The sequence below is a fragment of the Tyto alba genome, unplaced genomic scaffold (assembly GCF_018691265.1).
Source record: "Tyto alba isolate M040663 unplaced genomic scaffold, T.alba_DEE_v4.0 Super-Scaffold_1000006, whole genome shotgun sequence".
Classification (NCBI taxonomy): domain Eukaryota; kingdom Metazoa; phylum Chordata; class Aves; order Strigiformes; family Tytonidae; genus Tyto; species Tyto alba.
Genome location: NW_024881272.1, coordinates 17,136,877 through 17,153,019, shown reverse-complemented (window position 1 = coordinate 17,153,019; position 16,143 = coordinate 17,136,877). Strand labels below are relative to the sequence as shown.

The window sequence follows — 16,143 nt, the reverse complement described above, 5'->3', positions numbered from 1 at the left end:
GGCGGCGGCGGCAGCCGGGCCGGGCGACGGTGGTAACGGTGCGCTCCCGCAGGCTGCTGGCGGAGGGGACGAGCTCCGACGTGACCATCCGTGTGGGCGAGGCGGCGCTGCGGGCGCACCGGGCGGTGCTGCTGGCGCGGGCGCCGCGGCTCTTCGCCGGGCTGGGCGGGGGGCGGCCGCCCCGCGGGGTGCTGCGGCTGGACGGCGTGGGGCCCGCGGAGTTCCGGCGCTTCCTGCGGTGAGTGCGCGGCCGCGGCGGGAGGGGGACGCCGGGGCCGCGGGCACCAGCCCCGCTCCTCGGGCTGATGGGCGGCCCTTGGCACTACCTCCCCGGTCTCCTTTCTCGTCCCCTTTTCCAGTATTAACACCTGTTGTAAAGCTTTCCCGTTCAAAGCAGTACCTTCACAGCCTCCCTGCAGCGTTTGCAAAGGACTTTCCAATAACTAACTTACTTTCCTCTGCCTCCGTCCCTCTGCTGGCAGCGCACGGGTATACTCTCCACCCTAGCATGTTTTTGAGGGTATGTAAAGGTTTTGTAATAGAAAAAGAGGAAAAGCCGCAAAAATCCTGAAGGTATCCTTTCAAATTGTCTGTGCCTACTAATACCCTTGTTAGCAAGATTACCTAATGAAAACCACAAAGAAAAAATCACTCCACTGTCATGTTAAGAATTTGAAAACTTGGGAGGACTTCAAGTTAGGTGAAGATGCATTAAGAGGATGCATCAAGTTAGAAACTATGTGGTCGTCACTTAAACCCTAGGAATCCATGGGCTAGGCCAAAGAGCACAGCTTTCCCACTGAACTGGGATCCCGGGGTGAGGCATGCCGCGCCGTCGGTGCAGCGCGTGGGCTGGCAGCTCCCCAGGGACTGGCGCAAGGGCCGGGGTGTTTTCCCAGTGCCAGCTGTGAGCATGTATCTGACATCTCGCTCGTCTCGCTCCAAGCCTTAGGTGAGTACATCAGAGGTGTTGGCTGGTGCCGCCACCAGCCCTCGCAATCCTCCTTGCCTCTAAGTGTCTCTAAACCTGCTTTCAAAAAACGGAGCAACATTTGCTTTCCTTTAACAAAGCTGTGCCAGTGCCACCTGCCTTCTATAAAACAGCGTTGATGTTAGAGCCGGTGGGCGCCTGGGGGCATGCCCGGGAGCAGAGTGGTAGGCACCCTGGGATTTCAGATGAATTCAGGATGAGCACTTGCAGCCTTTTGAGATTGTTGGCAAGAAGAGGGGGAAGGTGTTGCAGTTTTAAAGTTCAGTGCCCAAAATACAACCTAGGCCAACCTCTCCCTATTGGTTTCACTCATTCTCTCCTTAAATTTGTAAATAAGGCATCAGAGAGCTAAAAATATGTGTTCAAGGTAGTGAAGTTACAGTAAGTATGGAAGAAAAATTTTTGAACTGAGAGTAATATCTGAAACACATTGTAGTGGAACAGGCTGATAAGCTGGCATTTGTTAGGTTACTGTTGAAGTCTGGCAGAAGCATTAGCAGAACAAACAGTAAGAAACAAACCAGTATGGGGTTTGTCTCATATTTTTCTTAACTCCATTATTACTTGGATTTCATGAATTTGCTTCATATTCATCTAAGTGTTGGTACAGAGAATTTTCATGCAGAAGCATGATAATGCAAATTTTTTAAAAATCCAAATTATTTTAATTGGGAAATAATTATTTGGAATAATTATTTTAATTATTTATATACTGTTACATCATTTCCTTGTTTTCCTAATGGTAAGCACTTAATATGTCTACAGTTCACTGATATTTGCTTTCAGTTTTGACTGTTTGCTGGAAGGCAAGTAGTGGTCTCTAGAGTCCTGCATGTTCTCCAGAAGCATAGTATTGAAAAACACCTTTAAACTCAAAACAGTTCATCTAATTATAAACCTTTTATCTTTTCACTGTGAGGTTAGATTTTTCAAATGAACCTCCCCGTATATTCTAAGTTATGTATGAAGTGCATTTTGCAAGGCGGTTGTTTTTCTTTAACTTAGTCTTCAGTGCTGTTTGATACTTCAGCTGTTGAATCCTCTAACCTAGCACATTTTGTGAAAACTTGTGTCAGGGCATGCCCTGGACTTTGACCACAGTGAACTGCTTTGGACCAAGGAAAGGAAGCAGCTTTAGTTGAAAAGAGCCTAATTTCATTGTTCAAATGATGACTTCTGCTAGTATCAGTGGCTGCTGAATCTCAATGGTTCATTGTTAAGATGCAAATTAATTAGATCTTCACAAATCCAAAATGGTACCTTAGATTACAGCTTGAAGTTTACTGGAAGCTAGCCTAGTTCTTGGAGCAAGTGAATTGCCATGATGAGTTGTAACTAAGACCCACAGCTGCTGTTGAGCTCCTGAGAGAAAGTTGCAGTCTTCTACAGAAGTTCTAGGTTTTCTAGTAATAAATACTGTTTCCCTGTAGAACAGAAGTAGAATATTAGTATAGTATTGAAGAGTTCATCAAAGTTATAACAAAATGTCATTCCTTTTCCTGTTTGTGTTCAGCTTTTATCCTTTATCTTCCCAAGTAAATATGATCTTTCCTTAGGGATTTTTTTTTTTTCTCTTGCAAACTGTATCTGGCATGCATCTCTGTGAGATGTACTTCCTTTGGGCCTCTGCCTCTCTTAATGAGGAGAGATATGGGCTGTGTGTCACTTGTGTGCTGAAGGATGTGCAGCTCCTCTTGCCAAACTTCTGAGTATTTTTGAGCCTGATGGAGGACGTGGTGAACTTCATGCTGATCTTTCTGCATTGCCTCAGAATGAAATAGGTGAGCAACTGAGCACTACTTTGCCTCCCTCCCTATGCTTCCACTGTCTGAGGACACCAGCAAGAAATTACTGGTCACCAGGAAGTGCAGCATCTGTATTGTAGATGCCATTCACCCAGTGTTTTTGCCCAATGAAGCTAATGTAATATTGACTCTGCCCTCCAGTAGCCTTCCGTCACTCTTCATAACACAACTAGAAAAGGATCAACAGTTGCAAGTAAGTCAGTGGCAGGAGCTGACTGCTCAAGCAGGGTTCTGCAAACAAGAAGAGAGAAACTTAGCATCCCTGAAGGACAACTGTCCGTCACAGATTATTAGATCATTAATATTTTGCCCACTGAGAGGTAAACTGCTTTTTAGCCTTTTAGCCAGAAAAAAAATCAGCTTTAGAAATAAAAATCTAGTTGTTATTCTCATTGTCTCCTGGTATTTGTATTAAAGGGATCTGATTTAAAGAAGGACAGAGAAGGATCTAATGACAGTCAGATCCAGTTAAGAAACAATAAAGACAGATCAGATCCAAAGGAATATAATTGTCAAATTGTCATTGTGACGTTTACTGCCACGGTGGTCAATTTGCAGTACCAGCAGTCGATTCAAAGTAGACCAGCCAAGGCTTTGACTATGTTATGTTAGTATAGTTCTGTATTGGGCAGTAGAAGGATGGTCCATCTAGCTTAAGTGCAGGCAAAAACATTCTCGAAGGTAAACTCCTAGACAGCATGATGACAGTAACTTCTTTCTGTAGACTCTGTGGACACCTTTGCTCTGTAGAAAAAATCTTAGGCTGTAGCAACTGCTGTTAATACAACAGATACCATATGGGATTGTTCCAGTTTCATCTGTCACTTAGTCACACCTCTTGTAATCTCATTGTTGCTCATGTCTATCAGGATCTGTTTCTGTGTGCAGGAGGGAAAAAAAAACAAGCCAGAAGGTGGGGTACCTGTTAAAATCATACATCAGACTGACACTACAGAAGATGATGGTTTAGCTCTGTTTTCAGCTTGACCTTCTTTTGTGTGTGAAGTTTTCATAAAGCAGTTGCACCAAATACCACACAACTTTCTGTGAATATTTATTCTTTAAATACAATTCCCAGTTACAGTTCCAACACATTGGATCACAAAGTAGCAGAAAAGGGAACTACTTTAAAGAACTTGTACCTGAGGTTATTCTTACTGCTTGCTAGATTGTCATAGTCCCCACTGGATACTGGCTATTTTGGAGGAAACGAACATGACTTCTGCTCATGTACACCAAGTTCCTTTACACTTATGCCTCAGCAATCTTATCCTTAATATCTAGGCTTGTGCATTACCCTCTAGCGGGTTATGATTGCTGACCACTCTAATTCAGAAGAATAGCATGCCTCCCATGTTCTTGAAATTTTGTGGGTTATACGGTTTGTTCTGATACAGTCCTTCCCTTTCATCCTTCTGTCACTCATGCCTGTTGATGTGGTGTACCCTACCAGGCAAGGAGTATCTTCTCTGAATTGACTGATTCATGTAACTTTAAAACAAGCTAACTGCAGAATGGGCTCTCTGTGGCACTTAAAGATACTTTGGCTCAACAACTTCTTGTCTTTGCATTAAGATGTAAGGGAATCAGCAGTACAGCTGAAAAAAAAAAAAAAAAAAAATCCCTCCCAAAACAAATGGAATTAACAAACCCTGCCCAACAAATATGGGCAACATGGGAAATTTGATGTGACGTTCTTAAACTTTGTGAAATGATAAATCTTGAATTGTGGAAGTGAAAATGCTCTGTAAAGGCTTGTCTCCAGTGAACAGTGAAAACTGAGAAAGTTGAGAGCCAGTTATTGTGAACCAAAGTGTTTATTTCGCAAGTTAAGGGATTAGGGAATTTGTTCCTCTGAATAGCTAAGGTGTTTAACTTAATGACTTTTGTTCATACGACCATATTCTCTGGTCTGAGTTTGTTACTACAGCACCAAGTGAGTTTGTTCTGGTTATAAATATGTGCTAAACTAGTCATTGGGAATAATTGGATTTTGCTAAGCAAGGAAGGAGGGAGATAAATAAGTAAGATACTACATGAAGCTCATAGTTCAGATTTTATGATATATTCTGTTGGGGGGAGAAATCCTTCACCATGATGACTTCTTTCTTTTGATGAAAACAGGCTTTAAATACATGTCAAACAATGGCAACCTTATCGCCTTTCCACATACATAGAACATAGAATCAATGAGTTTGTCTTTTTTTTCTTACTGCCCTTTTTTTTTTTTTTTAATCCATGTTTATATCTAATCTCAGTTTCTCAGAGGAAGCCGAGAAGATAAACTGTCAAGTTGCAATATATTCGATACGTGTGTGATATTAACATCTTGCTTTGGAAAACATAGTATCTTAATGCCATGGATTTATGCCTCAAGATTAAAAAAAAAAAAAAAGAATTAGTGAGAAATGGATAGAAACCTTTCACTGGGACCATGACTGCTTAAGGGCCAGATTCTTCTTCTTTCACAAGAAATTGGAAAATTTAATCAGCATCTGTGTGAGGCAGCAAAGCAGTTGTTTTTGCATCTCACAAGAAGAAATTTACTGAAATACTTGTCTCAAGAAATCAATTAAGTTAAAATAACCATCTTAGCTGCAAAAATCAAGCAGATGGTTCTTTTAGCAAATCTAAAGGGAAAAGAAAGTCTTAAGAGATTAAGGTAGGTTGAAGTTGTGCATATGACATGCCTAACTTGTACTAACTAAGATTCACTGCTATAGGTGTATTGCTGAAATATTTTTGCAAGTCCACCAGGATTATATGCAGTACATGACAGTATTTGCGGCAGTTGGGTTTGCTATAGACATCAAGCATTAAAACTGTGGGCAGGGAGTGGTTCAGAGACTTCCTAAATTCTCAGTGTTATTTTTATTAACAAAGTTAATAGATCTTGGTTTTATTTTGGCCTTTCATTGTGATAACACATAGCTTTAAGTAAAACTATATAATATGGTATTTTACACATGTACAGAAGATATTTAAGTGCTAATCTAGTTATTACATAAAATTCTGGTATGTGCTATACCAAGTTCTTGTTGAAAACAACACACAGCACCTGTACAACTTGTAAATAAAAGGAAAACATCATTTGTTTCGTCTTCTTTCATTAATTGTATTACCCCTACACTACCAAGTATCCTGTCTTGGGCATCTGTACTTGTCACTATATTCTAATGTTACCATAGTTTGTTTTTTTTTTTTCAGGGCAATTAAATTGGTGCACTGTCAAACAGCAGAATTTCCTGCTTTCACATGTCAGACTTTTGTGCTGAAAGCTTCTTGCTATCCATAGGATTTATGATGGCTAAGTTTCCAATAGACTTTAGCATTAACAGTCTGTGTTGCTATCAGAAAGACATCAAGATAGGAAAAAAAAAAATCCTCTCCCCTGGCATCAATGGCTTTTGTTCAAGCCTCCTTTGTAATCTCTTTACTAATGCTCTGCAAATCTGGGCATATATGCAACATGTCCATAACAGCATGTACAAGATCTTGTCTGTTTAAACAGCTAGTGGCTAAGAACTCAAAAGCACTTCTCTAGTGCCATCAGTGATGTGTGCATACATATAACTTTAAGGAGAATATGGGTGAGAGAAGATGGGAGGTAACTTTTCCAGATGGGCTCTCAGCGAAGAACTCTCACTCAGAGCAAGTGGATGCCTAATTAGTTGAGAATTTGTATTGATTTGGTTAACAACTACTCTGGGACAATGGGAGAAGCTGTCCTAACAGTGGCTTTCAGTGTTCTTCAAAATAACAACAAAAATGGATTCTTCATGTTTTTAAATATGGTATTTCATGAAAATAAAATGTGCCTTCTCATTTCCCTTGTTACTTGTATTGTCTCCAGGGTCATTATTGGCATACAACATTTCTGTTTGGGATTTTGTCAGTCTTTCAGACAGTGGGCATGGCCCACAGTAAGGAAATGTAGCTCTTGACTTGAAGAACCGAAGAAGTGGATCATAACTCAAAATTCTTTTTCAACCCAAATATTAGGATTTTTTTGCAATCGTGATCTGTATACTTTTAGTAAGCATAAAAATGTCTTACTGATTCTAGTCATGATTGGCTCTGTGGCTGTTCTGAGAACAGAATTGCATGATTGTTCCTCTTATGAGACTGTACAGTTTTCAAGACTGTGTGGAATCGTGCATCTACAATTGAAAGAAGTAGGTGAGCCTTAAAGAGAGCTCTAAGGCTGAGAAACTTCCCAAAGAATTTAGCCAAACTCATTTGGAATGAGAGGAGATAAAACTTCTGGACACCTTTAAAAACAAAGCTGTGAATGAAATCTTTACATGCGCATAAGTAAGTTTGGTTGGGCTACTTAGCATTTTCTTAGTACTTTACAGCTACCCACAAAGTACATGCTTTTCTTCAGACTGCATTTTGAGATGTCTGTGTAGGCTATGAGTTGTTATAAAACCAAAATAACTCCATACTTCTTATATGTTCTAGGTAACTGCTTGGTCACAGCAAGTACAGTCTAGTACTTTCATTAGGGATGTTAGAACTGGAGCATTTTTATGCATTCTTAGATTGTTCAGATGACTGTGGAAAATGCTTTCTTGTAAATAAGTACTTAACTTCATTCAAAACTGGTTAAGCTGTAAGTCCTCCTGATGATAACCCTATCTGATTTAAAGAAGCCATTTGTAACTTCATAGAATTGTAGTCTTCTGCACTGCAACTTACTAAACCAAGGTGTCACATCCAATGATGCCTACTCACGAGGTTTGGAACAGTAAAAACTGTTCCTATCATAATTCTGCAGTAAGGGGTCCTGGTTTCTTATAGCAGCTGTGTTTTAAAGAGATGGTTTTACATTATCACTAAAACATCTGAGCTCCAAGGTCTAAGCTATGCATTTTGCTGTGGACGAAAGATTTCCCTAGCTTTTATTTATGCTGGAAGGCTGCCATTTGATACTCTGTAGAAAGACACTAGAAAACTTCATTCTGCCTTTAGAAATGAGCCTGTAAAATAAAGGGTGTTGCCAAGCAAATTCTTCTATAGCAGGTTTTAAAAACCAGAGAATCTTCTATTCTGGAAGGAACATCTAATGGGATTTAACTGAGATAAAGGAAAATTTCTAAAAGATATGCCAAAATCATTGTTGCTGCCTGTGAAGCAGAATAATGGATGCTTCCATGAGTCTTTCAAAGTAGTAAATTTATAGTCTGTATTAAGCAGGACTCTAATATACAGATATTCTGCTGAGTTTCTGGAAGTAATAAATCCGGGACAGTGACTAGATTTTAAACATTAACTGAAGTAATGAAGGTTCCTTGACTTTTTACAGGAAAAAACTTATTTCAGATAGAATAACTTTTTCAGATCTATAAACTGGTTACTTAGTGCTGATTTAACAACATGCTACTTCTTTTATTTACAGAATTCCTAGTTGTGGTAAGGATGCCATTTTTATTGACTTAAGCCTGGTGATAACAGAATTGCATTGCTGAGGTTTCTTATGCTGATTATCTGAAAATACCCTGAGGATTCCCAGGAGATTGTTGCCTCATTGCTTAGTTTATCAGATTCCCTATGAATATGTGTTTCAGTTACTGGCAGAAAGTAAGCAAGAATATTAAAATAATGAATTTATGGCAAAGCAGTGTATCTGTTGCCACTAATTTTCTTTCTCCCTCAAAGTCAATTTGTATTGTCTTTACATGTTGAATATGCAACAGAAAGGTGAGAAAATAAAGTTCCAGTGCAAATTTAACTTAACGTCATAAATGGCAATTTTCTTTCAACAAACCATTACCTAGGGGTCTTCCTTCAGTTTTTCACATTCAGTATGTGTTACCATTTTAATTCTGTAATTGTGGTATTTGCTTACATCTGGTGAAAATGCAGAAATAAAGTGAGAATGGTTAGATTTTTGTCTAGTGGTGGCATTGTCTGTGACTAAGTGATATTTGGAATATCCAATGTGGAGAAACAACTTGAAGACAAAACTTCAGAATACTTCTGTGGAATTTTGAATCTCTAGGTTAATTCCATAGTGAATAGGGAAAATGTGGAAGACAGAGTCTTGAATTTTCTAAAGAATTTCAAAGTCTCCCTGCTCTAGCAAGCAACCTGTGGTCCTGTTCTTGGTAATATAGCATGTTATTACTTGTCTTTCCCTCATGCTATTGTTACACTGGGTTGGAAAGCACTGTAAATATGAAAAGCAATAGATGATCAGGCCAAGTTCACAGGCTGGGAGTTCTGAAAGCACATACACATATAACACCTTTAAACCCATGTAAAGAGGGTCCATCAATCTTATTCTTTCAATATGAAATTTTATTACTCCTGTCACACATTTTCCTGACCCTTGCTTTCAAAATTTATTAAAATACTAAAATTTCCATTCCCTACGTTCTTGTTTCTTGTCATTCTCTCTTGGTGAGAATCTGTATCACCCAGATGAAAAAATTCTGCCTAACTCAATCATTTCGATACAGGACTTCAGAAGGAAGATGATTTCTTGTTTTTTTCTGACCCTTTAGAGGACAGTGTTCAAATAGCATACTCAAATTACTATGTTCCCAGTATTAACAATAAAGCCTCTTTGCCATGGAATGAGTGACTAAATGCAGATCTGTAAGGACATGTCTGCTAAATCCAAACTAACTGTAGCTCTTCTGTTAAACTTTGCTAACTTCATGGATATGGTATGAAATCACTGATATAGCATGTTAAGTGCTCACACTGACGTTTTAAGGCTCCATTAATTTGCTGGAGTGCAGTATCTTTCTATAAATACAAGATCTTTGCAGTCACAGACTGCAGGCTTTGTTAGCCTTTCCAGATCTTGAGCCAAAAATAAGCTGGTGAAACAGATGGGAAAGTGGGAAGCTGGAATTACTATATGGGCAAAGTGAAAGCACTTGGGTAATCTTAACTGCAAATTTTCATGCTTTCAAGCACTTCCTTTGAAATTAAAATTTTTATTTCTAGTACTATTTATTTATAACCCTACACCATTCTTATGATTTTGTACTTGTAACCTTGATATTAGAAGGTTTTTATATTTTGAGGTTTGTAAATTTGATGATAGTAAAGGACAGTCAAATGTCTTTTCTTGGTCATACTAAGATTTATAAATTGGTCATCTGTCATTACTGATACAGCTTGCTTCTGCTGTAGCCACTAGATGAGCTATAAAGAGCAAACAAAGTTTTAATTAAAAAAGCAAAGTGAGGGAGAGAAACCTTTGTTCCTTTTAATCTGATATTTTATTTGTAATGCTTGTTTATGGACAAGCAAGGACTTGGATGTGTTGATTGATGAAAAGCTCAACATGACCTGGCAATGTGCATCCTGGGCTGCATCAAGAGAAGGGTGGCCAGCAGGTCGAGGTTGGTGATTCTCCCCCTCTACTCTACTCTCATGAGACCTTGCTTGCAGTGTTGTGTCCAGTTCTGGGGCTCCCGGCATCAGAAGGACATGGACCTGCTCGAGCGGGTCCAGAGGAGGCCACGAAGATGATCAGGGGGCTGGAGCACCTCCCTTATAAAGGCAGGCTGAGAGAGTTAGGAGTTTTCAGCCTGGAGAAGAGAAGGCTCCAGGGAGACCTTATAGCAGCCTGCCAGTACTTAATGGGGACTGCAGGAAAGGTGGGGAGGGACTATGTCAGGGAGTGTAGGGATAGGACAAGGGGTGATGGTTTTAAAATGAAAGAGGACAGATTCAGATGAGATGTAAGGAAGAAATACTTTCCTGTGAGGGTGTTGAGACCCTGGCACAGGCTGCCCAGAGCAGCTGTGGCTGCCCCCTCCCTGGCAGGGTTCAAGGCCAGGTTGGAAGGGGCTTGGGGCAACCTGGTCTGGTGGAAGGTGTCCCTGCCTGTGGCAGGGGGGTTGGAACTAAGTGATCTTCCAAGCCAAATCATTCTGTGATTTATGCTTTTTCAAGCATTGCAGAAATAAGTTTTCCAGAGATACAGTTTTAAAAAGGTTTTTTTATTATTAAGCACTGTAGAGTCCAGCTTTTGGGTTTTGGTCATGAAATTTGTTAGACAAAAAGATGTCATTTTTTATTTGTTTTGATCAGTTAAAAAATTACTGGAGTAAACTAAGTGTCATCTTCTAGGCTTGTATATTCGTCTGATAAAAATCTTAAAGAAGCTGAGGAGTTGGCTATGATGAAAAAAGTGTTGGAACCCAAAGTATTACAAGAAAATACTGCTACTCTTCGGAACACTCAGACAAATGTAAATTGTCTTGGAGATGGCAAAAGAGCACCTGTCGGTCAGAATACTCCAAGTGGAGCTGTGCAGAAAGAAGTTGCTTGCTCATCTTGTATTGAAAAGGAAATGCCAGAAGTAGTCGTTGATGCAGAAAGCAACAAAGGCACTGCAGGTAGGTGTTGAAGCTATACTTTTGTTTATTTGTTTTTGTTTTTTTTTTTTTTTCTTTTAAAGAATTTTCCAAAGACTTTGATGTAAAAGTGCAGGCAATGATTAAAGCTATTGTTATAACACAGCTTACATGGATATTCTTTGCTATGGCATACCTCATTCTCTCACACTTAGAAAAAATGAATTGCTGCAGAAGTTTGGCAGGAGTGGTTCACAGCCAGCATACAGCGTAATGAGTCTGACAGGACTTGCCAGGCATCAGGCGTGTTCCTGGGTATTGTGTCCCGTCTTTTCTCTGTAATACAGCTAATCCTGAGTCCTCACCACCCGGGACTTCCATAGATCAGAATCTCTCTATTCCTTTCCTTTTTCTAGCAAATTACACTAGTTCCACTGTTGTTTTATGAGGATTTGGGAATCCTTCAGAATCTTCCCTACTACAACTGTGAATGAAATAATTAACACGAGAAATGTATAAGTGCATCTACACCAGAGGTGTTGGCTGCTACAGCTGTGTCATTAAGATAGGATCAAGCAACAAATCTGTTTAGGCAGAAGCTTGTAATGCTACATGACCCAGAACATTTTCAGAGTCTACTTTAATGCAGAAGTGCCGGATGTCTGTAGAAAAAATGAACTGGTTACATAATCTTACAAAAGAGTATAACGGTAGCACTTGCTTCAGATTTTATATCTATGGAAGATTCGTCAAATTTCTGGTATCTCAAGTCAAAACAAGAAGTAAAATGCAAGATCTGGAAAACCTTTTAAGTCAAATTCTAGCTTGAATATTATTTAATTTAATTATGTCAGATTCTTCTTTTCAAATATTTTAAATTGCCTGTGTACTCTCAATAGTCTAGCCTACACTGGACAAAGTGAAAAATAGCTATTTCTCTCCATCTGCAGGTATTTCCAAACTAGAAACTGCATCTGTGTTAGGAGAAGACTTAATGATGCTCTACAAAAAGTGCTGTTGTCCAGATATTAATATTTGCATAGAAGACAAAAATTTTCAAGCTCACAGGTACATAAGTATTCACTGTAAAGTTTTTCAACCAAAATCCTTTTACTGTAAACCACTACTGGTACAGTGTATCTATAGCAAATTATTACTGGTGCTGTTATCTAGCTGTGAACTGTTACAGTTTTTAGGTCTTAGTGGCCACGCTTTGATACTAATGAAAATTATTTATCTCATTAACAGCAACTATTGTGAAAACAATTGTGGTTTTAAGCACTTCCAAGATTGCCATTGTAAACTCATATCATGAGTATATACTCATGTATAAATACTGTGTAGGTTTTCTTTGCTAACCTTTTTTAAAATAATATGTGCTCTCTGAAGAAAATAGAAAATCTATTAATAAACTATTCAGCTATTAATGCTGAATAATATTACCATGCAGGTAAAAAATTCTGAAGTAGTAATTATATAATTTTTTTTCCTGCTCTTTGGGATCTGTGCATATAGAATCTGATTTTACTTTCATTACTTCAGTCACGTAGATGTAAAGATTGTCAGCAGCCTTTATTAGTTCTAAAGTCCAAGACCATTTAAGAACTTTGGCTTATTGGACTTCTGTAGCTTGAGAAAGCAAATTAAAGTGTCAGTACCATTTGTCATACCTTTGTTATGAGTCTGTTTGTATTTCAGATAGCAAACTAGACAGCCTCTATGTTGTTCCATTTGAGTATATAAATAACAAAGGAATTATAAAAGCCTTCCACTACTTTTAGTTTTTCTCAACACAAAACCAGGTTGGGGGGTTATATTACTGACATTACAAATATCTTTACAAGAAGTATGTCATAATAGTGTGTGTGGGAGGGAGTAATTCATTTTTTTAAATAATAGAATTAAGATATATATTAAATTTCCAGAATGTAGTGTAGTTAGGCATGTTTGTTTCTTCTGGTCTACACTATAAGAATACATGTTCTTGGGTCCATAACTTTGAGAAACAAATACTTCAATACAAAAAGAAAGTCAACAAAAATATTCCATCAGCAGAGCTCTTTTAATTTAGACCACTTACTGCCTGAAGCAATGTATCTACTCTAACCAGCATCAAAAAATATGGCAGTAAATCATAGAGAAAACAAGGATGTTCTGCAATGGGCACAAGACTTCCTTGTTTTAGTACTGTATCATGTGAACAGCAGAAGTTAAAAAGGGAAATCTAATTTTGGGTATAATTGTGGTGAAAGCACCAGTATGGTTTACTTATTTTAAGGGGTTTTTCTGAAGTTCTCAAACAGGAGACAGTTTAAGCCTGCACCCTCTCCCACCCACTTATCTCAGTATTCCTTATTTTCTTACGAGGTCCTGTGAACTTCCAATAGACTACAGTGTGAACATCTATGCTCTGAGAGAGTTGCCAAGTTATTTATCCCTAGTGCTGTAGTGTATTCTTACAGAGCTCTGAGTGGAGCAAGTCAAATTTATCCACTAAAAAACTTGTGGCACAAACCATTGCAGCAGGAAAGCACAGATAAATTTACTTCAAATTAATTTGGTATCACCACATATTTTATAAGTTAAAATGTTATCAGTATATATTTAGGTAATAGGTACTTGTCCATATTATTTAAAACAAGTCTTTGAAATATCCACTTCAACTATGCCCTTGAAGTTGATCTAGCCCGGTTCATTACTAAAATTTATTTAGAAGAGGATGACAAAATTGGAGATAGTGTGTTTCTTATCTTCATGATACTGTGCTACTGTATCTTATAAAAACAAGATTGTGTGTGTATTCAGAATTTCACATACTCGAAGTTGTGAGGTGATATCCATTTACATGTGGATATATTTCACTGAGGTATGAAACATTATGTAAAAGGTCTGTTGTTGTTATTGCTGGATGAATCACAGGAGGAATGTGCAAGAAGCTCCTAATTTAAAGGATTGAGACTTCTGAAGCAGGAGGAGGGAATAGAGATGAGAGGTTCCAGAATATATAGTGACTAGAAAAGAGACCATAAATATCATTCTTCGTACTTCTTCCTACACAAAATGAGAGTGCCTGAAACAGTTTAAGAGCCAACAAATACATGTAAAAGAAGGGATTCTCATGCCTGATATAAAACTTTGCTTTTTCTGCTGCAGGAAATATATAAAGTAATTTTATAAGTAATAGGAAGCTTAGTAAGTGACAGGAAAGAATTGTATGTATGAGAATGTTATCTACGGCTGCAATAGCCCAGATAAGAGATGTGAAGGCTAACACTATAACTGGTGTAACTCTGGAAGGCTGAAATCATAAAGGAGTTGTCATCCACTGTCTTCTCTTCCTTTTTGCCATTCCATTTCCACCTTAAGAAGCTCGTATTGCAAAGGTCTTCTCATCTGTTTTTTTGAGGATTGGGATGCTGGTGAAGATACTGAGCTACACAGACTATTGGTCTGGGGTTCCTTTATTGTCTGTGATGGAAATAGCAGTAAATCAAATTAGTCCCTTTATGGACAGTTATGCCTTTTAAATATACAAGAGTAATAAATCAGAAGTAATTGATAGCTCTTCTTAAGCAGTGCTGGAAACACACATCATTTTGTTGTATCATACGTTAGTATCACACTTGTTTGACTTTTAGGATGTGCTGGTAAGTGACCAGCCAATTTCGAAAAAAGAGAAGCTTTATACTTCTCTTTTCATTTTAATAAATACACATTTTGTTGTATAACAAGAATTTAAGAGATTTGGGATATAATTATTTGGCTAAAATGGGGCTGTATAAACAAGGTTATTTACTGTTATTTGGTAAATAAAAGAGAAGAAATAAATCTTCAATTTTATATTATATAAAAGGAAAATGCTTGTAATAATAGATTTCCTCTGTGTGAATGTCAGAGTCATACTAGAAGCAAGCTTTAACTGAGAAATTTAGAGTATTGTTTGGGTTTTTTTCTCTAGCATATTTTGAAATTACAAACATACTGGGAAAAAAAAAAGGCATGCAGTAGTATACAGATGGCACTTTAATGCATAAAGGGCAAAGATTTAAGTCAATGTTATCAAAGAGTCTCATAATAAATATTTGTATCTAGTGGAATAATGTTTACTTTTTCTCTCTCAGGGCCATTTTGTGTGCCAGATCTAGTTACTTTACTGCTATGCTGAGTGGAAGTTGGGCTGAAAGCTCCCAAGAGCAAATCACTCTTCAAGGGTAAGTGTTGTCTTTGCAAGTGGTGTGGGAGCAAAGGTAGGCAATTTAAAATCTCTGCAAATATGTAACAACTGTGCTGTGTATAGAGCACTGAAAATTAATCTGCCTTGACACTTTTCTTCAACCTGATACATTTCCTGAGCACTGTTTTGACTTGGATATGAAACAGCATGTGTAGTCTATTGGTAATAAATGGTTCAGGGAAGAAGTCTTTTTCATCAGCAGAAGGGTACTAATCCTTTTTTAGTAGAGTATGTTTTAGTATTCACAGTCTATTTTACAATTCTCTTCTTTCACCTCGTGTTGTACATGTCATGAAAAGTATTAATGAATGTCTGAATAGAGTAATTTAGTTTCATACCTATTGGTACAATAAGAGTATATTTACAATGTAAAAACAAATAAACAATTACATTTCTCAAATAGTGTTTAATACTGATATTTCATCATCATACACTAAAAGAGTTTTGACTAGTGTGCTTGTTTGCAATGGCTGTCTGTGTGAGGGCTGAAAATAATGGAGCTATCAGTGTAGGGTGAATACTTAAGACTTCATAGGTAAACTGGGGAGTGCCAGGTTACTTCTTTTCACTATCAGAAAAATCAATTATATTGATATATCAAATATAAATATATTAAATTTTTTTAAAAGCAAACAAATACTGGTACTTATACATCTTAGCTTTTTTGTTCAGGCATGATGTTGGCTGACTCAGCTTTCTGAAGAAAGCTGTGTACCTTACAGTGCTGCAAAATATAATTGCTTTGTGTTAATATAATACTGCTTGGCCAAGTGATACTTTCTGATATTTTCA

General features: G+C 38.0%; 1 protein-coding gene across 1 annotated transcript in view; it reads left to right on the top strand.

Annotated features, from left to right (window-relative positions):
- The window catches only part of BTBD8 (BTB domain containing 8), a 41,239-nt gene that overhangs the window by 265 nt on the left and 24,831 nt on the right, over positions 1 to 16,143 (top strand). Inside the window, 4 exon segments of the mRNA XM_042808333.1 lie at positions 53 to 238; positions 10,891 to 11,159; positions 12,068 to 12,185; positions 15,239 to 15,328. Coding sequence (XP_042664267.1) covers positions 53 to 238; positions 10,891 to 11,159; positions 12,068 to 12,185; positions 15,239 to 15,328 — 663 coding nt within the window.